Here is a 27,534-nt window from a genome sequence, read left to right on the forward strand (position 1 = left end):
TCCACGCCCGGAAGGACTGCAGCGCGGGAAGCTCTAGTCGGCAGAGGTGCGAGCGGCGGGAGCTGAAGGGCCGGGAGGGCGGTGGGGCGAGGAGGGAGGGGGCGAGAGCCGAGGAGGGCAGCCCCCACGGGTTCTCCGCGCCGGGGCTGGGGTCCGCGGGGCGTCCGCGAGGTCCCGGCGCCCTTCCAGGGGTCGAGCTCGGGGGTCCCGGCGGGGAGCGGGGTCCCGGCCGCCCGCCGTGGGACCGAGGGCCGCGGGCTGGGTGTCGCGCGGCCCCGCGCCCCCGTGCCCGGCAGCCCGCGGGAAGGAGCGGGTGCGCGCAGTTCTCCTCGCAGGCCCCCGGACCCGCCCCGAGATGTCGTACATGCTCCCGCACCTGCACAACGGCTGGCAGGTGGACCAGGCCATCCTGTCGGAGGAGGACCGCGTGGTGGTCATACGCTTCGGGCACGACTGGGACCCCACCTGCATGAAGATGGACGAGGTGCTCTACAGCATCGCCGAGAAGGTAGCGCGGCGCCCCGCGGTCGGCCTGGGACCCGGGCGCGGCCGGTCCCCCCGCTTGGCCCGCTGGCGGGGGGGGCTTGGAGGTGCGGTGGTCTCGTTCGCGCCCCAAGTGCAGGCGCGGTCGGCAGAGGGAGGAGGAGGTTCCCGGCCGCGTTCTTACCCTGCGGCCCCCGGAGGTGTCCTCACGAGCTTCCGCCTTTCCCGGGAGAAGCTTCGTGGTGTCCCGGTGTCGAGGGGTTGACGGTTCCTCGCCGCAGGGTCGCGAACAGGACACACCTGGGGACTAGTGAGCTGCGTAGCTTCGCGGACGAGGACTGTGCGTTCCTGGTGCCTTGTTTCCTGGTGTGGGAGCCCCCGCCCTGCCAGAGCATGAACCCTGCCCCCTGCTCCCGGCCCTTCCGTCCACCCCAAGTGATGCTCTGCAAGTCGCTTGGCTTCTGTCTCCGAGCGAGCGCGTTGCAGGAGGCGACAGGAGAGGAGAGAATCGGGCTCCGGGTGTTTCCCATCAGGACTCCGGCTCGTGGGTGGTGGCGACGGTGCCTATGCCGGCCCGTTCTGTAACCGGGGCTCCGTGTTTCTCTGTAGCTTCTTCATGGTGGTTTGGAGGTAACTTTAATTTGGGGTTTTGCAATTGTAGCAACAAGACAAAGAGCCAATATTAGGCTGTTAATGAGACACCTAACTCACCGATATTCCAAAAGTAATTTGAGAGGCCACTTGAACGAAGAGTGAAAGTGATGGAAACATTGAAGCTATGTTTTCTCTCAGAGAATAAGGGGTTAGAGGAACGGATGTAAGAGCGTATCTTGCATTGAGGACAGGAAGACTGTCTGCCCTTCTGGGACATCTGGCGGGCTCCGTCCGTAGAGTGTGAGATCCTTGCGGTCCTGCATTCAAGCCCCACATTGGGTTAGTTTACTTAAAAACAAACAACTGACCTTCCACTGCTAATTTTTACTATCTCTTACTTGGTAGGAGAGGCAGACCGCAGCAGGGGTGGTGGCACTGGGGACACTGGAAACTGTTCTGTGTCAGTCATCATGAGCGTCCCTTGGAATACTTGCTGAAGTGCATCTCCAAGGTTCCTGTTCTGCTGGTTTGGGGTGAGGTCCAGAAACAGCCCTTTTCAGAAGCCGTCCTGGCAGTTCTGATGGGACTTTCAAAGCCCCTCAGCGGCGGTCAGGATCAGAGTAGGTGTGCTGTGGTTGCCAGCCGCTCCCTTCCTCCTCCTCCAGCAGCTTGAGAGCGCACCCCGGGAACTCGGGAGAGCAGCAGTTTCCTGACATGGGAATCCTCCCAGCTGGGGTCCGAAGTCATCAATGAGGTGATGCCAGGACATCTCTCTTATGCCTTTGCTTAGGTTGTGGTGATCAAGGGCAGACACAGCCGAGGTCAGTGCTGCCTGGGAGCACCTCTCTGAGGAGCACTAGCTGTAGCCGGGCTGTGTGTTCTGAGTCCCGAGTTGCAGCTGCTGGTGTGAACACCAGGTGGTGACCAGCTCCTGCTGTCCTCAGCACAGGGTCAGGGTACTGAGAGATGGCAGGGTCGCTTCACGTCTGAGCAAAACCAGCAAAATGCTCTTAGCTAGGAGATAGATTTTGTGTGTTAATATAAGCTTTTATATTATATAACTGTGGAAGTCCACAGTTCTTTTCTCATCCCTTCCTGTCGGGTATAGACTGAATTCCTGTATCAGTGGACGCTCTCTTTTTTGGTATTGAACCTATTCATAAGAATAGCTTAACTGGGCTCACTTTGAGTGTTTTTCTTTGTTTTTTTTTTAAGATTTTTCTTTTTTGTCCAAAAATTTGGGTTTCTGTTTATATTAATAAAGTTTTAGTAAAATATTACATAGTACAGTTATTAAAAATGCAAACTTAAAATGTATCCCAAGATTATTGCTTTATTTTTTTCTTAGTATAAAGGCAGAATACGAGTTTATGATTCTGGAAGCCCTTTTTGGGGAAGCTCAAGGGGAATTTTTGAAATTTAAGGTTTTAGTCCAAAGAACAACTTAACTCTCCATTTAAAAATCTCCCTCTGGGGGCACCTGCCTGGCTCAGTGGGTTAAGCCTCTGCCTTCGGCTTGGGTCATGATCTCAGGGTCCTGGGATCGAGCTCCACATCGGGCTCTCTGCTCAGCGGGGAGCCTGCTTCCCCCTCCCCCTCTGCCTGCCTCTCTGCCTACTTGTGATCTCTCTCTCTGTGTCAAATAAATAAATAAATAAATCTTTTAAAAAAAAAAAAAAACTCCCTCTGCAGAAATGGCAGAGAGTGGGGGATCTTCCTCATATTGTTACAAGCCCTGTTTGGATACCCCAGCTGTTGTAGAGTGAGTAAAAGTTCCACTGTTTAGGCTGGACTTGATGCGATCGTTTCTCCTAGAACGTGGTGCGTTGAATTCTCGCCCCCCACCTCGTGCTGGGTGTTTTGAGCCACACTGAAAACACAAGAGATCTGCGTGATGGTTTCACAGACGCCTGGAGTTTGGTAGAGTGAGAATAACAAAGTTTCCTGTTCAGCTGGGGTTTTTTTTCCTTTAAGGTTTTATTATTTATTTGCCAGAGTGCACAAGCAGGCAGAGAGAGAAGCAGGCTCCCTTCTGAGCAGAGAACCCGATGTGAGACTCAATCCAAGGACCCTGGGATCATGACCTGAGCCGAAGGCAGCCGCTTAAGCCACTGAACCACCCAGGCATCCCTGTTCAGCTGATTTTATGCACAGCCTCAAAGAGAGACTGTTTTGTGTACCTCTGTGCTGTCTTGCCATTTTGTACTAACAGTTTGTCACAGCTCATCCCGTGATGGGAAAGAATAGTTGGGACATTTAGATTTTTTGTGTTAAAAAAACTCGTACAAATGAGTTTAAAATATGCAAAACCTCAATGATATCATTGATTCATGATCATACGTTCTCATGAAATTGTAAATAATACAAATACATGTATGGAACTTTTAGAAATGATTTTAAAGGATCATTCTTGAGCATTGCATAAAGTAAATTGAACCTTACTGGAAGTCGATGTTCAGTCAAATGGGATATCTTATGAGTCAGGAAGAAGCTTATGTTTGCTGTGGATTTGCGTGTCAGGGTATGAAGCCTTGAAGCTGGCAGCAAGCTCTGAGGGGCAGTGTGGAGTCTGGTTAGGAGCAGGGACCAGGCTAGCTCCTGCTACTTACTCCCTGTGTGATCTTAAATAACTTGTCTCTGTGCCTCATTTTACTCATCTGTAAGAAAGGGCAGTAGTGTCTAAGTAGGGTAGTTGTGAGGCTAGAATTACTAGAACGCGCTTCTGGAGCACTTTGGTCACACAGCCGGTCACGTATTCAGTAATCATGCACCGCTCTTACGGCGTCATCGTGCGCATCACAACATTTGCAGGAGTTGCTGTGATAGAGCTACTCAGGCAAATAGTTGGGGAAAATAAAGTTATCATGCAGGTTTTTAATGGCTTCTACATGAATGACCTAAGAATTGGTTCCTCGGAAATAAAATACAGAGTGGCAATTGACAGTCTAGAACATGTTTTTCCAGCATTTTACGTGGGTTCTTAGCTGGAGGAGGAGCTCTCTTAGAAGGCTGGAAGGGTGGTTGGTCTCCTGGGCGGGCCTTCAGTCTCCCTGATTCGAATGAGTGACTTTCACTTGTAGACGCATCCTGTAGAAGGGCTGCTGGACAGCTGAGTCAGTGACCTGCTGGAGGAGAAGATGTCCGGCAACAGGGCAACTGTTACAAATGATCAGCAGAATGTATACATTAAGAAACAACTTGATAATAGAAATGAAATTTGTGCATAGAGTTCTTGGCTTTTAAAAAATGCTGGTAACAACCAATTAAAATTATTGCAAACATAGCAGGCAAAATATTATTTCAGATCTAGAAGACTTATGCAAATAAGTTTGAAGTACCATTTGAAAAGATGACTCCCATGGGTAGAGAGGCAAAGAACTTTAAAAAGAGGAAATTCTAGTGGTTAAGTGAACTTGAGAGCCATGCATGTGAAAATAGTACGCACTGCTACTTAGACTTCTCAGAGATGAGAAGGTATTTACTGTGGCGTGGGGAACGTTAATACTGATGATATTCTTTTGGAAAGCAGCTTGGCCTTGTTTGAAAAGCCTTAAGAACTCAGTCATCCTACTTCTTCAGTAGGCAAAGTTTTATGCTCCACAGGACTTTTGGTATCATTTCTAGCAAAACTGGGAGCAACGACCATGTCTAACGGTAGGAGAGCATGGTGATGACTGTAATCTCTGGTTTTTGAACATTTAGACCAGTCACCTTGTCTGGTGGGAAACAGACCTCAGCGTAGTTGTTGTGACGACCATGAAGTAGGTGTGCCAAGTAATTTGTCCAGACTCGGAAATGGAGAGTTGGGATTTGAACGGGGAATGTCCTCTTCACCAGATGGAATACTATGTGGCCATTAAAAATAATTTTCTAAGCTTTTTAAATACCGTGGGCATTTGTTGATGACGTCAGCTTGAGAAAGCAGAACGTATGTGATTTCCTCATGAGTGAACATGTGGGTCTGGGGAAAGGGAAACACTTTTCACTGTAAGACACTCATACTCTGTTAATTTTATTTGTCATATATTTTTAAGTTACATAACTTGTTTGAAGAACACTGGGCTGGAGCACCTGGCTGGCTCAGTCAGAAGAGCACGCGGCTCTCAGTCTTGGGGTCGTGAGTTTGAGTCCCATGTTGGGGGTAGACTTCACTTTTAAAAAAAAAGTGGGATGGTCACGTGGCAGTGGATTTTCCCTTCCTTTTGTATATTTCCAAAGTGAGCATTTTTTAAATGGAGAGAATATCGTAGACACCTAGCTCCTTTTCAGTTTTCTAAAAAATACACAGGGTTGTAGTTAAGCACGGATTCCTTAATGGGTGCGAAACGTTGAGTAGAAATAGTTCAGCTTTGACAAGCGGAGGCTTTTCCAGAGGAGGGAGACCGCAGGGAGGCAGAGGGTTGGCAGAAGGCCCCTGGGCGCCACCTGGCTGGGCCGTGGTCCCCGCACGGCGATTCCTCGCCCACTTGTGTCAGGAGGAGGTGGCACCGCACCAGCTCTCAAGGCCAGTCTCTCCGAGCCCAGGGTTACGTCGTTAAGCTCACGCTGTCCCAGAACACATTTTTAGTGACAATAATGTGTTCCTTGCATTTCAAAATACAAGTTTCTTGTTAGAAGTTCATGCAGCAAACATGACTCGTGCTTGTGAGTCGGGCTTTGCGTCTGAGCACACGTCGGTAAAGACAGACACGGTTCTGCAGGGCCATCGTGTAGTCCACACGGGGGGAGAGAAGAACTGAGTACCAGGGCACCACTTGGTTGTCTACTATTGTTTTGAGAGGGCCTGTGAGGGAGGGGAGGGACGGGGGCATTCTCAGGCAGACCCCGCTGAGCCCTGAGCCTGCCGCGGGGCTCACAGCCTGAGTGAGATCAAGAGTTGGAGGCTCAGCCCAACTCTGCCACCAAGGCGTCCCTGTCCCTTTTACTTCAGACAGAGCTACAGTTTTCTTACTCATCCTGGGAGGCAAGAGGAAATTGGGGCTCTCCTAAAGTCTCACTGTAAAGACCAGCATTTACGGTGTGAAAATTGTCTCATCCAGTTGGGGTCGCTGAGTGCCCGCATACGTAAAATAGAAGCGATGTATCTTGATCACTTTTAGGAGGATGTGGTTTTGGTGTCAGTCTCTGCTCTAACTGGGAGGTTTGGAGGTTCCAGGAACCAGAACCCATTGGCTGAAGAATCCACGTCGAGCCAGAAAGGCACCCGGGCAGGCGCTGGCTTGGCTGCTGGTGCCGCAGGAGGCAGATGTGCGCTTGGTTACGCCGGAACGTAAATACCGTTCCCTGTAAGTTCCAGTGCCGCAAGGAGCGCTGCTGCCCAGGGGCCCCGGGGACGTGGCGGGAGCCATCTCGCGCAGAGGCTGTTTGGACCAGTGCCGCACGGTGCACGTCACCGCACAGCCGCCTTCTCTTTCACCCGGAAACGCGGGAATTGGCAGTGGCAGGGGAGGACCTGCCTCTCCACCTGAGACCACAGAACCACAGGCTTCGTCTGACATGAGCTCTCTGGTCCCTGACCCAGCTCCCTCTTGGGTGGTCCCTTGGCTTGGTTTGTGAGTGTGCCTCTCTGGCCACCCCTGCTGCCCTTGGCCCTCCCGTGGGGCAGCTGGACTGGCCGCTGATGGATGCAGATGGCAGTGGTGCCCAGAGCACAGCCATGCCAGCGTTCCTTATAAGTAAGCCCTTCTCCCTAGATGCTCCTCAGTTTTCCCAGGTCCCCATCCCCTCCTTGCTTGGAGACAAACAAGTAAATGACCTGAACTTGGGCCTCGAAGGGCCCTGTCTACGTTTCCAGGCTCACGTTCCACCTCTAACGCTGCATCCCAGCTGCTGCCGCTGCCCTTGCCTTGTCCTCTCCGGCATCTTCATCTCGCACACGCCGCCTTTCTAGCCTGGCCCATTCCCCGCCCCCCTCGGGGCCTCCTGCCCCCTTTGGGCAGCCTAATTCCTTCGAGACTTGGGTAGGAATCCCATCCAGAAGTTGCGCTCTGGAGCCAGACAGGGTGAGTCTCAGCTTGGCCGCTTGCTTCCCGTGTAGCTTACAGTCTTTCTGACTCATTTCTTAGAGTCACTCTGTCTTCCCGAGTCTTCCTTTCATTAACTGTGTCTTCATTCGGGGGTTAGAGTTGGACGTAAGGAGTGAGGAGTACCTTATAAGTGAACTGACATACTTTGCTTCTGCTAGAACTCAGAGTGGGGGTTTAGATCGATGAGATAGAAGGCAAAGGAGATCGAGACTTGTATCTTTTTTTTTTTCTTTTTTAAGATTTTCATTTATTTGACAGACACAGCGAGAGAGGAAACACAAGTGGGGGGAGTGGGAGAGGGAGAAGCAGGCTTCCCGCCAAGCAGGGAGCCTGATGCGGGGCTCGATCCCAGGACCCTGGGATATGACTTGAGCCGAAGGCAGAGGCTTAATGACTGAGCCCCCAGGTGCTCCAAGACTTTTCTTAGTCGCCTTCTGATTGTGGAATGTCCATTGCTGTGAGTCCTTATGTTTTTAGAGTTTTTTGCGCACAGCAGTTTGTTGTGGCTCCCGGATTTGCCTCAAGCCCTAAAACCTCGCCCAGTGCTTCATGCGTCCCGAGTGCTGTTGACGGATGCGTGAGGCAAGAGAACTTTGAAGTTTGCTGTAGTTTACGTCGTGACTCGGGAAGTCCATTGTGTCGCGGGCGGGACTTCAGGTCCACACACGATACTGGGAAGTCAGTGAAAACCAGGCAGTAGCCAAAGTTCCCATCCTCGGGTGCTTGTGTGCTGAGGCTGACAGACCCTGGAAATGCAGTTTGAGGCCTCTGGGAGGGGCAGGGAAGAGGACGCCTGAATTTGCAAAGTGGCAAAGCGAATCCGTGGGACACAGATGCCAGAGTCATCTTGGAGGGAAAGTTTTGGGGACTGTGAAGTGGACGGCAGTAATAATTTGTAAATTATTACTAATCTTTTGCGATTCTTGGTTTCTGGAGAATTATCAGTAAAGCAAAACAAAACGAGATTTTTTGCATACAATAAAAAGGACAAATTTACGATTTTACTTTTCTCTAAAGTACATAATTTATAGCCCTGCCCATCTGATTTTTAGACTAACTGAATATTTACATGGCGATTCCCTAAGTTAATATTTACTCACTGTTACTGGTATCTGTTTTGCGCATCAGTCAACAGAGCAAGACATTGAAGGGATAAAAACGGGTCAGGGCTACTGCCTGACCACTTTGTGTATTTATACACACTGACTGTTTTATAGTCTGAACTTCTGTGCTGCAGTTTCTGTTGTATTTTCAAATAAAATCAGAATACAGTTGATGAGTTAACCCGGAAAGTAAAACTGGGTTCTGGTGACCTACCAGCACGTTCCCACTGTTGGCACAGGAGACCAGAGTTTCAGGACGGGCTCAGCCACACGAAGGTGCTGCTTTAGGGCTTTCAGGACACAGTGTGTAGACCACAGCGCATGGCGGCGTCAGAGCCCTCGGGCAGAGAGCCGGGGCATGACGGTGTTCAGGGTCTCTCCCGGCCAGCGCTGGGGCCGAAAGCAGTCCTTGTGAGATGCCAGCTTTGTTTGGTGTTGGTAGCTTAATTTTCAGTGTTAACTATTAGTTAATAGTTCCAAAGCAGAGAGGAGGGTTGTAGCGACCCCTCTGAGCCTCTCGCTCAGGTCCAGCAGTCCCTAGTACCTTTCAGTCTTCCGTCAGCTGGCCCCAGACATGTTTTACGCTGCAGTATTTAAAGCAAATCCCAGATACCACTTCATTTCATCTGCAAATTATATTCAGAATTTTAGAATTAGTTTTATATGCATTTCCTGGGGCTGTAGTAACAGAGCCCACAAACTGGGCAGAGAAACGAATAGAAGTCTGTCATCACAGTCTGGGGGGCCGAGAGTCCCAAGCCAGGGTGTCCGCAGGTGCAGCCTCTGAAACCTTCTAGGGAGACCGCCTGGCGCATCTTCCTGCTCTGGGGTTGTCTGCCGTCTTCGGTGCCCTTGTCTTGTGGGTGTCTCCCGCCCTAAAAGTCAGCCATAGCCCCTTCTCTGAACGACACCGTCTGGAATGGCCAGTCTGATCCTAGCAACGACCTCTGTAAGGACCCTTTGCCGAACAAGGCCCCATTCTAAGCACTGGGGGTTAGGACTGCAGCGCGTCTCTTTCTGGGGGGAGGTAACTCAGCCCATAACATACAGGGTTGTCTAGCTTCCCGGAAGGCACCGAGACAGCACTTATAAGTGTTTAAAATGTCATATGCTTTGTTGTAGAGATTACATTTTAGGAGTTTATCTTTGGAAGTAATGAAATATGTACACAAACTTAAGGGTAGCAATGTTCACAGGTGAATAATTGGTATTGATGAAAAAAATCTGAATTATTGTCATGAAAAATCGGAACATAATAGAAAACGTAAAATAATGACCTAACCGTTTGATAGAGCAATTATGTAGGTGTAAAAATTGTGTTTGGGGAAAATGTATAATTTGTGTAAGAGACTGTCCATAATTAAAACAGGATATAAGGTACTGTGGTATGACCACATTTTACTTAAACAGCATAGACACGTGTATGTGTGTAACAGAAAAAGTGGTAAAGAATTTACTAAAAATCTATTTGTGGCAATTAACTCTGGTCGTTGGGATTGGAGGTGATTCCATTTATTTATTTATTTAGTGATTCTGTTTTATGGACCATTTTCTGAGTTTTCTAAATTCTCCGATGCACTCAGAATCAGGGAGAAAGAGGAAGGTGTGTGTTGCGTGCAGCACCGCTCACGGTGCTGGGCTCTTAGCACCGGTGGGTGTGCGGGGCCACGCGGTAGGAGCGCCCGGCCGACGTCTCAAGGCCTGTTTTCCCGCCGCTCTTGGCGGTGCGCACGCACTGTCGGGAGAAGCTGGTGTAGGTGGTTGTCGCCGCAGGGGTGGCGCGACCTGCTTTTTCCGGAAGGGGTGCAGGGTGGGACCCAGGGGTCGGCGCCCGTGTGTCGGCGTTACTGCGGAACGACGTGGGGGAGTTGGTTTGGAAATTGTCCTCTTCCACACAGATTCTTGTGCTTGCTTTTCAGTGTGCTTTTGCAGAACAAAAAATAGATGTGTTACTTTATAGGGCTTTTTCAATCTCTTACTTTTAGGTTAAAAATTTCACAGTTATCTATCTTGTGGATATCACAGAAGTGCCTGACTTCAACAAGATGTACGAGTTGTACGACCCGTGTACTGTCATGTTTTTCTTCAGGTACGTTCTCTTAAAGCTCTTGTCTCAGTTGGTTATTGTTGGTCCGGAAGTTTGATGTAGTCCAGATGGCGTCACATCCGATGGCATTTCTGTAATAAAGTTGGGTAACGTGACTCAAAAAAAAAGTTGTGGAGATTTAATTTGGAAAGAAATCACCATTTGGCATTGTTTCTACTTGTCAAAATTTCTGTTTATTGTTAGTAGAAAGGCTGGTAAATGGCAGTATTAAGTCTTGGACATCCCCGGTGCCTGACAGGTGAGGGATGTCTGGGTGGTTGTATGGGGCGGGTATTGGCTTATATCCTGTGCAACAGGTAACGCCATGTGAGTAGCTAAAAGCCACATTGATGAGCTCAGTGTTCTGTTGCTCCAAGTTTGGGCCGGCTCAGTGGGTTTCCTCTCGGGGTCTCACGAGGCCACAGTCACGGGCTGGGCCTTTTTGGGGCCGTCAGTCGGGGAAGAAGCCACTGGCTCATTGGGTTGTTGGCCGAATCCCATTCCCTGTGGTCACGGGCTGGGGCCGCTGACTCCTGGCCGCTGTGTGCCGGGCGCTCCCTGCTGCCTGAGGCCCTTCAGCCTGCAGAGCCTGCACCTGTTCTGCTTCCCCGAGGCTGTGACCGGAATGGACCCCCAAATAATCCAGGATTATCTCCTTACTTTACAGTCACTTGATGAGTAACCGTTGGGGCATCTGCCAGTCTCCGTTGTCCGTAGAGTCACTGGTGGCTGGCGTCTCATCGCAGCACAGTCCCAGGGATGAGGGCAGGAACTTTGCAGGGTTGAGTTTAGGGTTTTGTCTTCTGCCCTCTGCCCTCCGGCTCCAAAGACTCACGCCCTTTGGGTGTACAAAAGCAGGTATGCATGAGGCTGCTTAGGCTGGTGGACACCCCTTACCTGCGGCCCCAGCTCTGCCAGCACACATCATGGGACAGCATTGCAGACAGGTCTGGTTTCTCAGGGGGATGTGAGGAGGAAGGGGCTGGCTCCCCAGTGGGAAGGTCTGCCCAGGCTTTCCTGCCTTTTCTGGGAAAGGCGTGTGCAGCCAGGCCATTTTCCGCCGACTTCAACAGGTAGCATCTGGGGTTCTCCCGCCTCCTTTCTCTGCACCGTCGTCCTCTGCAGCCCGAGTGCCTGTCCTGGCGCCCGTGAAGACCCAGGAGGCGCCGCTCCTCACTTGCGACTGAACGTTCCGCCTGGGCTGCCGCTCCAGGTCGTGGGCCTCTTCCGTGCCCCCCGCGCCCTTCTGCGTGGCAGTGTCTTCTGCCGTCTGGAGGGGCCAAGAACTCCTTCTCTCTTTCCGCGGCTCTAACCCCGCCTCATCTGCCATCACCGTCCGCAGCAGGGAGAAAGCATGTGGCCGCTCCAGGGCTCAGCAGCTCCTCAGGTGCACATCCAGGCGCATCCGGATGACTTCGCAGGACCGTGTCCCCGAGGAACAGGGGCCCTTCCCTCCACCCCGGCGGTGTGCTCCTTCCTTCCTCCAGCACCTGCCCCGGCCATGCTCCTCCAGTCTGCGAGTCCACGAACAGGCTCTTCAAGGCAGTCCGGGCCTTTCCTGTCGTGCTGCTCCCAGTGCTCCCCACACCCTTAGGGTGCAACTCATGAGGGCCATCTTGGGGCCAGCCTCCCGCCGCCAGTGGCTGGCCCGACCAAGGCACAGAGGACGCTATGGCGGACGGGGCCGCAGAGAGGAGGATGGTGGGGTGGATGCCGGGGCGCTGGACTGAAGAGAAGACGAAGTGCCTTCCGCTCTTTCTGCGACGCCGGAATCCAAGACGGGGCGCCTCTCTGCTTGAGTTAATGTTTTCACCAAGTGCATGTACTGAGTCCTGCCAGGTTTCGTGCTCTAGTGCCCGGACGTTAAGTCAGACAAAATGGTCCTGCTGTCACCGGGCTTTGCGGATTGGCAGCAGCGGAGTAGATGAGCGAAGGCGAGCAGGTGTTTGTAGAGACACAAGTGCCGGGTCGGGGTGGCGGGGAGCTGAAGGACAGACGGAGAAAGTCTAGAATGAGCTCGTGCCTTTGCGGGGGCGGGCACGCAGGCGCGGATGGTCCGGCCATGGTGGGGAGACTGTAAGAGGCTGACAGGTGATGGGACAGGGAGGGACAGGGTCCAGGGTCCAGATTCCTGGGCCCGAGTGCAGATGTGGAGAGTTACCCTGGAAGTAGATGTTTGCAGCAAAGCAGAAACGTTGCGTCTGCCTTTTGGATGCTCCCTGTGGTTGGACAGACGGAGACTTGATGTGCCGCTCTTCATTCCTGTAGAAGTGAAAACTTGAATAAATGAAAACTATCTCCAACAAACTTGGAGAGATCAGTGTACCAATGACAACAAGGGTTAGTATCTCTGTAAAGTGCACATATCAATTCATTTTTGAAAGTAGCCTCTTAAAAATAAATCTGTAAAGTATCACCTGCTTCCCTAATTATAGAAATGCAGACATACTAATTTCACAATTAGGACTTTGGATAAAGTGTACGCTAGGGTCAGGGTATTGTGTTTCCTAGGTAAATCGGTACAGCCCTTTGGGAAACAGTGTCACTTTCCAAGTGACTCACACTGTGTCCTGTAGGACATTTGTCCCGAGGGAGTGGCTTAGCCATGCAGCGGGAGCTTGTGCCCTGCATGGTGTGTGCTTTTACATTAGTGTTCAACTGGTTCTCGTCTTCTAAATCGCAGTAGAGCCTCCTGACTGTGTGTGTTTTTGTCTTAACTGATTTTTTTTTTTTAAAGATTTTATTTATTTGACAGAGAGGATGACAAGTAGGCAGAGAGGCAGGCAGAGAGAGCAGGGGAAGCAGGCTCCCCGTTGAGCAGAGAGCCCGATGCGGGGCTCGATCCCAGGACCCTGAGATCATGACCTGAGCCGAAGGCAGAGGCTTAACCCACTGAGCCCCCCAGGCGCCCTTAACTGATGTTTAACAAGAGCTTGTGATGGTGGGAAACAGAAGGCATGGAACATGGAACTCTTAGGAGACTGTGAACACTGACCCGTCTCCTCTTTGCAGGAACAAACACATCATGATCGACCTGGGTACGGGTAACAACAACAAGATCAACTGGGCCATGGAAGACAAACAGGAAATGATAGACATCATCGAGACTGTGTACCGGGGCGCCCGGAAAGGCCGCGGCCTGGTCGTTTCTCCAAAGGATTACTCCACAAAGTACAGATACTGAGCTCTGCCTGGTCTCTGTGCACAGGAGTGGCGTGGAGTTGTTTTCATGTGGAAATATTGGAAACTATTTAAAGCCTTAGCGCAAGCGTTTGGAAGAGAATATGAAGATCACAGGGTTGGTCGGAGGGTTGTTTCTGTAGGGGTTGCATGGCCTCAACTCTCCACCTGCCTGGCTGTTGTATTTTTTTTTTTTTTTAAGATTTTGTTTATTTAGTTGACCCAGGGGGAGAGAGAGAGATCACAAGCAGGCAGAGAGAGGGGGAAGCAGGCTCCCTGACGAGCAGAGAGCCCGATGTGGGGCTCCATCCCAGGATCCTGGGATTATGACCCGAGCCGAAGACAGGCACTTAACCCACTGAGCCACCCTGGCACCCCTGGCCGTTGTATTTTTATATTAGCAAATATCTGTAAATATCTAGCTGAAATAGATAAGATACTCAGTGATGGGGAAGTTGTAATTGCTTGTTCCTTACAAATTGCCATGCAGGGGCGCTGGGGGACTCAGTGGGTTGAGCCTCTGCCTTCGGCTCAGGTCATGATCTCAGGGTCCTGGGATCGAGTCCCGCATCGGGCTCTCTGCTCAGCGGGGAGCCCGCTTCCTCCTCTCTCTGCCTGCCTCTCTGCCTACTTGTGATCTTTGTCAAATAAATAAATAAAATCTTTTAAAAACAATTGCCGTGCAGGTTATTGATTTTGGCAGAGTTACTGGACTTCTTTCCCATCGGAGTGGAATTCAAGTGTATGTTCTGTGGGACCCTGTGTTTGCTGCGCCCTGTGGGGGGAGGGAGGGGGGGTGCCTGTGAGTCTCCCAGGGCTGCCATAGCAAAGTAGCCCAGACAGGAGTGACAGTGGACATGAGCAGTCTTCCAAATCTGAAGGCAAGAACTCTAGATCCAGAGGTGGTCAGGGCTGGGTCCTCTGGGGCTGTGCTGGAGAATCTGTCCCCTGCCCCTCTCCCAGACCCTGCTGCTTTCTGGTGATCGTTGCCTGCTTCGGCTGATGCTTCCCCCGATCTTGGCCTTCATCTTCACGTGGCCTTCTCCCGTGTGTGTGTCTGTGTCCACATTTCCTCTTCTTATAAGAACACTGGTCACTGGAGAGGGCCATCCTGTCTCCAAATAAGGTCACATTGTACTGGGGATTGGAACTCCCAAGGTAGGCAGGGTGCGCCTGGGCAGCTCTGTTGATGTGAATTGTCTGCCTTCGGCTCTGGTTGTGATCTCAGGGTCCTGGGATCAAGCCCTGCATCAGGCTCCCTGCTCAGCAGGAGCCTGCTTCTCCCTCTCCCTCTCCCTCTGCCCCTCCCCCTGCTTGTGCTTTCTCTGTCAAATAAATAAAATCTGCTTAAAAAACTCCTGACATGGGAATTTATGAGGAGGCACAATTCAACCCACAGCAGAATCCGAAGGCTTGAGTTCAGAAAGAATACACTTGAGGAAGAAAGTGTCTTTTATTCTGGTTATAAAAACAGTGCAATAAGATAATGATTCTAGGAGTCCTCCTTTTAAATACGAAGAGTAAGTTGTTCCTCCTTCCTCTGAAGATGGAACCTCATGTACTCAAGCAGGCTGCATCTTCTGTGGAAATCGCGGTCCTGCCGCACGTGCAGCTGGTGTCCTCTTCTCAGGCTTGCGCCTCTCCTGCCCCACAGCTCGGCGGTGGGTGGGCGGTCGGGAACTTCCCCGGCACATCTCGTCCATACAAGCTCTGCTGTGACAACTCCGTTTTCTCTCAGGTGAGGAGGTGGCGGTGTCTGCTGTCCCGCGTGTGTCTCAGAATAGAGCCTGGTGGGCCTCAGTGTGCGAAAGCCATGGCCAGATTGACCGTGCTTGAGACACGAGTGCAGACCAGCACATGCACACGAGGCGCGCTTGAAGTAGATCTAAAACTCCAAAGCAGATTTACTGCATTGCTCCAGCCTTAATTTCCCACCTATGAAAGAGGGAGTACAGTGCCCTGACAGATGAGGGGTGAGTGGAAAACTCATCGTGACCCCAGGTACCTGGCACATAACAGACTTTCAGTGTTCTACTTCTGATGTTTCTCCAAGAGAGAACAGCCGAGGACCCCATGACAAACTCACTGGTTTTGGGCATCAAGGAAATGCAAATCAGAACCTGCAGATGCCACTTCCCACCCATTGGAGCGGTGTGACTAGATCCAAAGGGTCTGATTTTATTTTTTTTTTAAGATTTTATTTATTTATTTGACAGAGAGGGGGAAGCAGGCTCCCTGCCGAGCAGAGAGCCTGATGCGGGGCTCGATCCCAGGACCCTGAGATCACAACCTGAGCTGAAGGCAGAGGCTTTACCCACTGAGCCACCTGGCGCCCCTGAAGGGTCTGATTATTGAAAGAGTCAAAGACACGGAGAAACTGGATCACTCAGACCCTGCTCAGGGAGAGGAGTACGGGCAACCCTTTGGAAAATGAGGAGATAACTTGCATGTCCGTCAGCTGCAGAATGGGTAAACAAAATGTCCATCTGTACAATGGGATGTTATTTGGTGCTAAGACATGAAGTACTGATGTACAGTATGTTGAACCTTGAAAACATGAGGGTAAGTGAGAGACTAGGCACCACATATCGTATGATTCCCATTTTTATGAAATGCCTGGAATAAGCAATTCATAGGGACAGAAAGTAAATTAGTGGTTAGGGGGAGGGGGACAGAGGGAGGTGATAGCTGATGGGTATGGGGTTTCTTCCTGAGATAATGAAAACGTTCTAAGACTGGTTATGGTGATGGTGGCACACATCTGTAGATATACCAAAAACCACTGAATTGTGTTAATTGGTTAATTGTGTAGCATGTGAATTACATCTTATTGATAAAGCTTTATTAGCTGCCGAAAAATAAGCAAAGAAAATTAATCCCACATTTGTAAACTTACCCTGTAGTAGTGCTGTAAATGTGTTGTTTTTATAAGTTTATGTCTTATTTTGTACCTACTGTCTACCTCAGCCTGAACTAAGTGATTTACAAGCCATTTTCTCTAATCCTTCCAACCACCTGCCAGTAGCTAGTGTGCAGAGAAGGAAAGTAAAGGTTAGGTTGCTCAGAGTCCCGTCTCATCCAGAGGATGTGGTTTCAAGGCTGGATCTGTGCGGCTACCGGACCTGCCTCATTGCTGCACGCATTGCTTTATTCGAGTGGAAATTAACTAGTGCAGAAGGTGCACCAGTACCCCCGGTTCCCTGACCACTGAATGATTTCTGCTTCTCCTCCTCCCCAGGGCAGCTTGTGCAAAGTCCAGGAGCAGCTTGGCAGCTTACACAGAGGCAACAAGCCTAGAAGGTACGGCATATATTCAGGGGGGCAGTAAGTAATCAAGTACCCCGAGAAAACGGACACATAGGAGATAGGAAAGACTTCATTGCAGCATGACTGGAAACAGTCAAATGGAAAACAGAACTCAAAGGGTTACCACACAGCTATCAGCGACTGAAGCAGAGCTACACACACCAGCGTAGACAACTGTCCCGAAACAGCGCCGCTAGGTATGGCAGGCACCACGGCATGACGGCATCTACTTACAGTTTTCAGACATTTGAAACACAGCTCTGCAACATCGAAATAACCAGAAACCGCGTATGTTTGCAGATGATTGTTCTGTGTGGGTTCCTGGGGTAGACTGCCTCTTTCCTACTATTGTGAGCAGAGAAGCAAGGCGTTGGGGTCACTGATGGAGTCAAAACTACAACAACCCTAAAAACTGTCCCTGGATTTTAACAAAAACTGGAGTTTGGTTCCTCGGGTGGCTCAGTTAAAACGTAGGATACCGAGGCACCTTGGGGGGCTCAGTGGGCAAAGCATCTGTCTTCGGCTCAGGTCATGATCCTGGGGTCCTGGGATGGAGCTCCACGTCGGGCTCCCTGCTCAGAGGGGAGTCTGCTTCTCCCTCTGCCTCTGCCTGCAGCTGCCCCCACTTGTGCCCTGTCTCTCTCTCTCTCTCTGTCTGTGTCAAATAAATAAAAAAGAGGAATAAAATACAGGATGTGTCCATGGCCTCACCAGGTTTCTGATCTGAAAGTTGAGGTGCTAGTTGGGAAAGTCTGATATCTTGAAAATCAGAATGGGGAACTTTGGGAGAACTCACTTATATGGTTGCCATTTTGAATAGTTTTTCTACATCATCTTTACTAAAGGCTTTTAAAATACATCTAGTTTTAGTATTCTTTTGTGGCATTTTTACATTTATCATCAAAAGCTATACAAGGAACACTAATGGCTTCTTAATGAGACTTGTACTGTCTTGCACACTGTGTTGGGGTGACATCCCACTAGTCTCCCCAACCACAGCTATAACCCCATCCTCCAACTGGGCTTTGATTTTCTTGTTTAGTAGAGTAGTTAAGCTCTCACACATCTCCATGGACAAAAAGCACCATATAAAGGATTGCAAAATTATTTTGAAACTCTAGCAATTCAATTATTAATTTATTTAAAAAAATTTAAGTAGTTCCTGGACCCGAGGACTGAGCAAAATCAGTCTGGTTGCTTGCTGCCTTGTGAAGATAACCAAGTGATCATGTAAAAAGTGAAATTACGACTGTGATAGTCAACAGCAGAGTGCCAGGAGATCATATACCGAGTAGATCTGACCCAGATGGGGATTCAGGGAGAGAATCTCTGAGGAGATTATTTTCAAGCTGATATCAGATATTAAAAAGCTAACTATGTGGGTGTAGGGGTAATTGCATTCCAGAAGGGGACCTGCAGGAACAAAGGCCCATGGTGGGAGGGAGGCGGGCTCATCTGAGAACTGTGGTGGCTTAGGTGGAGTGGGCACAGGTGGGACCCTTTGCCTTGGGAACCAGGTGTAACGTGATCAGATTTTAGTTCTGAGATCTTTCTGTCCCCTTGGAAGAGCTAAAAGGGGATTGGGAAGAGAGTTGAAAGTCTATGGTGATAGATCAGGCAAGAGACTGTAAAGAACGGAAATTAAACATGAGAATTTAAAACTTCACACAACTGCTTCTAGAGCTGCTGACTGACAGATTTAGGCCTTTATTATTAAACTTGAGGTTTTCATAAGTCCCTAATTTTGAGGTAAATGAGTTTTAAGTTACAAGCTTATGAATATAACATTTGATACTGAATTCACAACATTTACTTAAGTATTCTGTGAGTAAATTGCTTGCTGCTAAAAGTCATGTTTGTCTAGTTTATGTTTGAATAAGTGTGTTTAAGCACATTTAACTTCATCTACTACTTTCCCCCTTTTCCTTATGGAAGCATTTTGACTTCATTTAAATATATGTAACATGGAACTGGAAAATACCAATCCTTTGGGAATATGTTAGGGAACTAGATGAGAAAAACATGCAGCCAAGAATATTATATCCAGCTAGGTTGTCTTTGAAAGTAGAAGGAGAGAGAAATTTCCAGGACAAACATAAACTAAAAGAATTTGCGATCACCAAACCAGCCCCACCAGAGTTCCTGAAAGGGGTCCTCTAAGCAAAGAGAGAGCCTAAAAGTAACATAGACCAGAAAGAAACAGAGAGAATACACAGTAACAGTCACTTTACAGGCAATACAGTGTCACTAAATTCATATCTTTTGGAGTTACCCTGAACATAAATGGCCCAAATGCCCCAATCAAAAGACACAGGGTATCAGATTGGATAAAAAACAAGACCCATCGAGGGGCACCTGGATGGCTCAGTGGATTAAGCCTCTGCCCTCGGCTCATATCAGGATCTCAGGGTCCTGGGATTGAGCCCCGCATCGGGCTCTCTGCTCATCAGGGAGCCTGCTTCCCCCTCTCTCTCTCCTCCTGCCTCTCTGCCTACTTGTGATCTCTCTCTCTCTCTCTCTCTCTCTCTCTCTGTCAAATAAATAAATCTTAAAGAAAAACAAAAACACCCATCGATATGCTGTCTACAAGAGACTCGTTTTAGGCAGAAAGACACCTCCAGATTGAAAATGAGGGGAGTAGAAAGCAGTTTATCATGCTAATGGATATCAAAAGAAAGCTGGGGGGCACCTGGGTGGCTCAGTTGTTAAGCTTCTGCCTTCGGCTCAGGTCATGATCCCAGGGTCGTGAGATTGAGCCCTGCATTGGGCTCCCTGCTCGGCAGGAAGCCTGCTTCTCCCTCTCTCACTCCCCCTGCTTCTGTTCCCTCTCTTGCTGTGTCTCTCTCTGTCAAATAAATAAATAAAATATTAAAAAAAAAAAAAAAAGAAAGCTGGGGTGGCAATCTTTCTATTAGACAAATTAGATTTTCAACCAAAGACTGTAAAAAGAGATGAAGGACACTATATCATAGTTAAAGGGTCTATCCAACAAGAATGTCTAACAATTGTAAATATTTGTGCCCCTAACATGGGAGGAGCCAATTATATAAACCAATTAATAACAAAATCAAAGAAACACACTGACAATAATACAATAGTATGGACATTAACACACCCTTCACTGCAATGGACAGATCATCTAAGCTAAGGATCTATAAGGAAAAAAGGGCCCTGAATGACACACTGGACCAGATGGGACATCACAGATACATTCAGAACATTCCATCCCGAAATACACATTCTTCTCTTCTGCACATGGAACATTCTCCAGAGTAGATCACATCCTGGTTCCCAAATCAGGTCTCAACTGGTACCAAAAGATTGGGATCATTCCCTGCATATTTTCAGACCACAATGCTCTGAAGCTAGAACTCAGTCACAAGAGGAAAGTTGGAAAGAACCCTAATACATGGAGGCTAAAAAGCATCCTTCTAAAGAATGAGTGGGTCGGGACCCCTGGGTGGCTCAGTGGATTAAGCCTCTGCCTTCAGCTCAGGTCATGATCTCAGGGTCCTGGGATCAAACCCCACATCAGCTCTCTGCTCAGTGGGGAACCTGCTTCCTCCTCTCTCTCTGCCTGCCTCTCTGCCTACTTTTGATCTCTGTTGGTCAAATAAATAAATAAAATCTTTAAAAAAAATAATGGGTCAACCAGGAAATTAAAGAAGAATTGAAAAAAATTCATGGAAACAAATAATGAAAACACAACGGTTCAAAATCTGTGGGATGCAACAAAGGCAGTCCTGAGAGGAAAGTATATAGTGATACAAGCCTTTCTCAAAAAACAGGAAAGGTCTCAAATACACAACCTAACCCTACACCTAAAGGAGCTGGAGAAAGAACAGCAAAGAAAGCCAAACCTAGCAGGAGAAGAGAAATAAAGATCAGAGCAGAAATCAATGAAATAGAAACCAAAAGAACAGTATCAACGAAATCAGACCAACAGATCAGTTGATCAACAGATCAACGAAACTAGGAGCTAGTTCTTTGAAAGAATTAATAAGACTGATAAATCCCTGGCCAGACTTATCAAAAAGAAGAGAGAAAGGACTTAAATTAATAAAATCATGAATGAAAGAGGAGAGATCACAACCAACACCAAAGAAATACAAACAATTACAAGAACATTTTATGAGCAACTATATGCCAACAAATTAAGTAATCTGGAAGAAATGGATGCATTCCTAGAAACCTGCAAACTACAAAACTGAACCAGGAATGAAGAACTAGAAAACCTGAACGGAGCCATAACCAACAAGAAAATTGAAGCAGTCATCAAAAATCTTCAAAGAAACAAGAGCCCAGGGCCAGATGGCTTCCCGGGGGAATTCTACCAAACATTTAAAGAAGAATTAATACCTATTCTTCTAAAACTGTTCCAAAAAATAAAAATGGAAGGAAAGTTTCCAGACTCATTTTATGAGGCGAGCATTACCTTGATCCCCAAACCAGACAAAGACCCCATCAAAAAGGAAAGTTACAGACCAATATCCCTGATGTACATGGATGCAAAAATTCTCACCAAAATACTAGCCAATAGGATCCAACAGTACATTAAAAGGATTATTCACCACGACCAAGTGGGATTTATTCCAGGGCTGCAAGGTTGGTTCAACATCTGCAAATCAATCCATGTGATACAATACATTAATAAAAGAAAGAACAAGAACGATAGGATCCTTTCAATAGATGCAGAAAAAGCATCTGACAAATTACAGTATCATTTCTTAATCAAAACTCTTCACAGTGCAGGGAAAGAGGAAACATACCTCAATATCATTGAAGCCATCTATGAAAAACCCACTGTGAATATCACTCTCAACGGGGAAAAACTGAGAGCTTTTCCCCTAAGGTCAGGAACATGGCAGGAATATTTACTATCACCACTGCTATTCAACATAGTACTAGAAATCCTAGCTTTGGCAATCAGACAACAAAAAGAAATGAAGGCATCCAAATGGGCAAAGAAGAAGTCAAACTCTCACTCTTTACAGATGATACGATACTGTGGAAAACCCAAAAGACTCCACTCCAAATCTGCTAGAACTCATACAGGAATTCAGTAAAGTGGCAGGATTTAAAATCAATGTAGGAAATCAGTTGCATTTCTTTACACAACAAGACAGAAGAAAGAGTAATTAAGGAGTCGATCCCATTTACAATGGCACCCAAAACTGTAAGATAACTAGGAATAAACCTAACCAAAGAGGCAAAGAATCTGTACTCAGAAAACTATAGAATATTCATGAAAGAAATTGAGGAAGACACAAAGAAATGAAAAACCATTCCATGCTCATGGATTGGAAGAATAAATGTTGTTAAAATGTCTAATGTACCTAGAGCAATGTATACATTTAATGCAATCCCTATCAAAATACCATCAATTTTTTCCCACAGAAATGGAACAAATAATCCTAAAATATGTAGGGAACCAAAAACGACCCCGAATAGCCAGACGCATGTTGATTTAAAAAAAAAAAAAGCAAAGCTGGGAGCATCACAATTCTGGACTTCAAGCTCTATTACAAAACTGTAATCATCTAAAGACAGTATGGCACTGGCACAAAGACACAAAGATCAATGGAACAGACTAGAGAGCCCAGAAATGGACCCTCAACTAATCTTCAACAAAGCAGGAGAGAGTGTCCAATGGAAAAAAGACAGTCTCTTCAACAAATGGTGTTGGGAAAATTGGACAGACACATGCACAAGAATGAAACTGGACCATTTCCTGACACCACACACAAAAATAGACTCAAATTGGATGCAAGACCTAAATGTGAGAAAGGAATCTATCAAAATCCTTGAGCAGAACACAGGCAGAAACCTCTTTGACCTCAGCCTCAGCAACTTCTTCCTAGAAACATCGTCAAAGGCAAGGGAAGCAAGGGCAAAAATGAACTATTAGGACTTCATCAAGATCAGAACCTTATGCACAGCAAAGGAAACCATCAACAAAACCAAAAGACAACTGACAGAATAGAAGAAGGTATTTGCAAATGACATATCTAGATAAAGGGCTAGTATCCAAAATCTATAAAGAACCTTTCACTCAACACAAAGAACAAATAATCCAATCAAGAAATGGGCAGAGGACATGAACAGACATTTCTGCAAAGAAGACATCCAGATGGCCAACAGACATGAAGAAATGTTCAATGTCACTTGGCATCAGGGAAACACAAGTCAAAACCACAGTGAGACACCACCTCACACCAGTCAGAATGGCTAAAAATAACAAGTCAGGAAACGACAGATGTTGGCGAGGATACAGGGATAGGGGAACCCTCCTACACTGTTGGTGGGAATGCAGGCTGGTGCAGCCACTCTGGAAAACAGCATGGAGGTTCCTCAAAAAGTTGAGATAGGGGTGCCTGGGTGGCTCAGTGGGTTAAGCCTCTGCCTTGCGCTTGGGTCATGATCTCAGGATCCTGGAATCGAGCCCCGAGTCAGGCTCTCTGCTCGGCAGGGAGCCTGCTTCCCCCTCTCTCTCTGCCTCCTTGTGATCTCTCTCTCTCTGTCAAATAAATAAATAAAATCTTAAAAAAAAAAGTTGAAAATAAAGCTACCCCATGACCTAGCAATCACACTACTGGGTATTTACCCTAAGGATACAAATGTAGTGATCCGAAGGGGCACGTGCACCCAAATGTTCATAGCAGCAACGTCCACAATAGCCAAACTATGGAAAGAGCCTAGATGTCCATCAACAGATGAATGGATAGAGAAGATGTGATCCATATACACAATGGAATATTATGCAGCCATTGAGAGAAATGGAATCTTGCCATTTGCGACGACGTGGATGGAACTAGAGGGTATTATGCTGAACGAATAAGTCAATCAGAGAAAGACAATTGTCATATGATCTCCCTGATACGTGGAATTTAAGCAACAAGGCAGAGGATCACAGGGGAAAATGGAACAAGACGAAACCAGAGAGGGAGACAGATCATAAGAGACTCAATCTCAGGAAACAAACTGAGGGTTGCTGGAGTGGAGGCAGGTGGGGGGATGGGGTGGCTGGGTGATGGACACTGGGGAGGGTATGTGCTAGGGTGAGTGCTGTGAAGTGTGTAAGACTGATGATTCACAGACCCATGCCCTGAAACAAATAATATACTCTATGTTAATAAATTTAAAAATCTAAAAAATTAAATAAAATTGAAAAAAATGTTAGGAAGATGTTAAAACAGGAATGATATTATAAAATGCCAAATAACCTCTAAAGGCAGGTGTCTGTTGTTTGAGTAAATAATTGAGATATTAAATGTCAGACTATGAAAGGGGATCAGCTTGGAACTTTCCTTAGAAAGAAGTTAGTGTTTGGGAGAGCATAAATGTTTCTTTTTCATTTCTTAAGTAGGCTCCACACCCAATGTGAGGCTTGAACTCGTGACTCTGAGATCAAGACTCGCATACTCTACCAGCTGAGCCAGCCAGGCACCCCTTATGTTTTTATTTTAGTTATTAACTAATAGAAGCTTTCTCCCACCCCCTTTTTAAAAGATTTTCTGTATTTATTTTGAGAAACAGTGTGAGCAGGGGGAGGGGCTAGGGGAGAGGGAGAGAGAGAATCTCAAGCAGACCCCCCTCTGAGTGCGGAGCCCATCTTGGGGCTCAATCCTGTGTCCTCGAGATCATACCCTGCGCTGGACTCAAGAGTCAGATGCTCAACCGACTGAGCCCCCCCAGGTGCCTAGAAGCTTTCTTTTCTACGTACTTAAAAATCCTGGATTTTGAATTGTGGTCTGTGTTATTAATGAGGACTCAGATCGGTTTGGTTTACTTCAAATATCCACTTTAATTTCTGCTGAGATCATGACAGGAGCCGAGATGCTTTGAGACTGTTCACATACTCCAACGGAGCTACTATGATTTTAAACCACCAAGAATACTGAATCTAAATGATGCCATTTTAAAACTTTGGGTTAAAAAAAGAAAGACATGGGGATGCCTGGGGGGTTCAGTCAGTGAAGTGTCTGCCTTCAGCTCAGGTCATGGTCTCGGGGTCCCGGGATTGAGCCCTGCGTCGTTCTTCCCGCTGATTGGGGAGTCTGCTTCTCTCTCTGCCTGCTGCTCCCCCTGCTCATGCTCTCTCAAATAAATAAAATCTTTTAAAAAAATAAAATAATAAAACGAAAGACATGCACCCCTTTTGGGAGTATAACATGACGCTCCCTTTCTTAGATGCATTTGACTAAATGTACTTCTGACCCCAAGGAAATGTGCACAGAATTCATGGTAACAGCGCTCCCCACGGCATTATTTATAACAGCGGGAAAGTGGGGAGCAGCCTCAGTGTCCGAGGGGTATTATAGGAAAGTTCAGATTATTACATACGATAGAATAGTAGTCAGACATTTAAAAAAAAAGGTATGAAAAGTGTATGAAATTCTCACAAAATGTTTATGATATGAAAAGAACAGGATATGAAATTATAAACAACATGATCAAGCATATATAAAATAGTATATGCACAGAGAAGTGCTTACAGTGGTTAATTCTAAATTGTAGAATTCTGGGTAATTTTGACTTTTATATGAAGAATAAGTTTTATTTCATATGCAGGTATAAGGTTATTTTATACAATGAGAGCCTATTATCAACCCTTTTAAATTTTTTTAAAAAGATTTTGTTTATTTATTTGACAGAGATCCCAAGTAGGCAGAGAGGCGGCAGAGAGAGAGGGGGAGGCAGGCTGCCTGCCGAGCAGAGAGCCCGATGCGGGGCTCGATCCCAGGCCCTGGGATCCTGACCTGAGCCGAAGGCAGAGGCTTAACCCACTGAGCCACCCAGGCGCCCTTAATTTTTTTTTTTTGAAGAATTTTTAGAGGGGTGCCTGGGTGCCTTGGTGGGTTGGGCCTCTGCCTTCGGCTCAGGTCATGGTCTCGGGGTCCTGGGATCGAGCCCCACGTTGGGCTCTCCACTCTGTGGGGAGCCTGCTCCCCCCTCTCTTTCTGCCTGCCTCTCTGCCTGCTTGTGATCTCTCTCTGTCTCTCTCTGTCAAATAAATAAATAAAATCTTAAAAAAAAAGATTTTTAAAATTTATTTGACAGCACAAACGGGGAGCAGTAGAGGGAGAGGGAGAAGCAGGCTCCCTGCTTGGCAGGGAGCCTGGGACCATGACCTGAGCTGAAGGCAGATGCTTAACCGATTGAGCCACCCAGGGACCCTGAAAAGAACTACTTCCAAAAAATGATTGAGAAGCTGGTGTTGTTTGCATAGTTACCACCTGCCAGCCCCTTTTTAGATGATCATAGCTCTATTTTACTTTAGCTTAGAGAGGCAAATCACACAATTACTTGATTGTCTCTCTATAACCTACGAAGTGCCTGAAGTACGTCTGCTTCTCCTGGGTAACTACCCTCCAGGACCCGGGCGGGCGAGGCTGACCGAGCTCCCGGACAAGCTGTTCTCTTGGGTTGGGTTGTGTCTGGAGAACACTGCTGACCGAGTCTGTTTGGACTGGACAGATTAGAATGAGTCTTCCCAAACACTGTGGGAGTGGAAAAGCTGTGTTGGAATGCAGTTATTTAAAAAGCAATTTCAATCAGAAAACAGCTTATGACGCCTTTTTTTTTTTTTTTTTAGATTTTATTTATCTGTTTGACAGAGAGATCACAAGTAGGCAGAGAGGCAGGCAGAGGGAGAGGGAAGCAGACTCCCTGCAGAGCAGAGAGCCCGATGCGGGGCTCCATCCCAGGACCCTGGGATCATGACCCGAGCTGAAGGCAGAGGCTTTAACCCACTGAGCCACCCAGGCACCCCCTTATGACGCTTTTTAAAAAGATCTATGTAGAACTTAATTCAGGAAAAAAACATTGACCTAATGTAGCTTATGCTTTTCTTCCATGATTTATAAATACAAGGTATGTATTGAAAAAATTTTACAACCATCTTTGTTAATCATTTTCTGAATTATGTTCTTCCTGGATTGTTTGTTCTTTTAATCTTTCTTTTTATTAGAATGAATTTTTAAATTAAGTAGTAAAAGTCAGAACTCATGCAAATTATTATTTTCAAAGTACAGTTTTGACTTTATCACATTTTCAAGTGACTGGTCTACCGTCCTCAGGTCTGTAAGAAAAAAAAATCGAAAGGGGTAATGGTTGATTTACATACCAATCAATGTACAGTCAAATAAACAGGAAGCCAAAGCCTTCAAGAAAAATGCCTTAATTTCCTATAATTATTAAAGGATTTGTGGATAAGAAAAATTCAGTATATAGAAGAACGAACATGTTAAATGCTTCTCCTTTTCCACTGATGGAGTCAGTGCGGGTTCACGATGGAAGGTGAGAAACAGTGTGTACTCTTGAAACAACAAAACACTGCTTCTCATCAGTGTCCCACCGCCGTGACCGACCCTCCCAGGCAGCGCGGACAGAAACCCCGTGAGGTACACTGTGTCTCTGCATGGAATTAACCGCAGGAAGGGGCCACAGTGTCGTGCAATGGGGACACCGACAAACTGAGAACGTCTCTGACATTTTGGGTTCACCGACTCTGCCTCCTCCCATCACCCCTCCCCAGGACAGCAACACGGGTTTCAGAGGTGTGCAGAGTCCCCCCAAGTCCCCGGCACAAGCCCTCTGTGAACCTTGACCTAGAGCAACCAGCAGACCCAGATTTATCCAACATCTCTATTTAGGTCTTTCTGTTCGTCTCAGCAGCAGGACCCCTTTGAAACAAACTTGGGCGTCTGACCTCTCAGGCCGCAGGCGCCTCCGACAGGGAGGCTTCCACATCTAC

At 47.5% G+C, this 27,534-nt stretch overlaps 2 protein-coding genes across 8 annotated transcripts in view; one reads left to right on the forward strand and one right to left on the reverse strand.

Moving 5' to 3' along the window:
- On the forward strand, positions 1-17,300 carry LOC111154319 (thioredoxin like 4A). Of its 3 annotated transcripts, none has more exons than XM_022513841.1 (4): positions 1-46; positions 324-508; positions 10,192-10,295; positions 16,711-17,300. In XM_022513841.1, the coding sequence occupies exons 2-4, from the start codon at positions 356-358 to the stop codon at positions 16,802-16,804; spliced, it is 351 nt and encodes a 116-aa protein (XP_022369549.1). In that variant the 5' UTR covers positions 1-46; positions 324-355; the 3' UTR covers positions 16,805-17,300. The 3 variants fall into 3 exon arrangements, with proteins under 3 accessions (XP_022369549.1, XP_022369548.1, XP_022369551.1); XM_022513840.1 differs by lacking the exon at positions 16,711-17,300 and adding an exon at positions 13,305-13,697; XM_022513843.1 differs by lacking the exons at positions 1-46; positions 16,711-17,300 and adding exons at positions 2,770-2,839; positions 13,305-13,697 and having other exon boundaries at positions 299-508.
- Positions 10,228-27,534, reverse strand: part of LOC111154318 (heat shock factor binding protein 1 like 1) — a 20,609-nt gene continuing 3,302 nt past the window's right edge. For 2 of the 5 annotated variants that reach the window (XM_022513836.1, XM_022513835.1), the window contains exon 4: positions 12,216-12,554. In XM_022513836.1, coding sequence (XP_022369544.1) covers positions 12,299-12,554 — 256 coding nt within the window. In that variant the 3' untranslated portion in view covers positions 12,216-12,298. Of the gene's footprint in view, positions 12,555-26,761; positions 26,860-27,534 lie in introns of those variants that run through there. The other 3 variants (XM_022513839.1, XM_022513838.1, XM_022513837.1) reach the window with 2 other exon arrangements.

This window comes from Enhydra lutris, unplaced genomic scaffold (genome assembly GCF_002288905.1).
Source record: "Enhydra lutris kenyoni isolate GAN:26980312 unplaced genomic scaffold, ASM228890v2 scaffoldscaffold36, whole genome shotgun sequence".
Taxonomy (NCBI): Eukaryota; Metazoa; Chordata; class Mammalia; order Carnivora; family Mustelidae; genus Enhydra; species Enhydra lutris.

What these genes read in the sequence shown, in the direction of transcription:
- LOC111154319 (XM_022513840.1), top strand. Translation starts at nt 356, where the DNA reads ATGTCGTACATGCTCCCGCACCTGCACAACGGCTGGCAGGTGGACCAG. An exon ending in TCTACAGCATCGCCGAGAAG is followed by an intron (nt 509 to 10,191) that starts GTAGCGCGGCGC and finishes TCTTACTTTTAG; the next exon opens with GTTAAAAATTTCACAGTTAT. An exon ending in ACTGTCATGTTTTTCTTCAG is followed by an intron (nt 10,296 to 13,304) that starts GTACGTTCTCTT and finishes TCCTCTTTGCAG; the next exon opens with GAACAAACACATCATGATCG.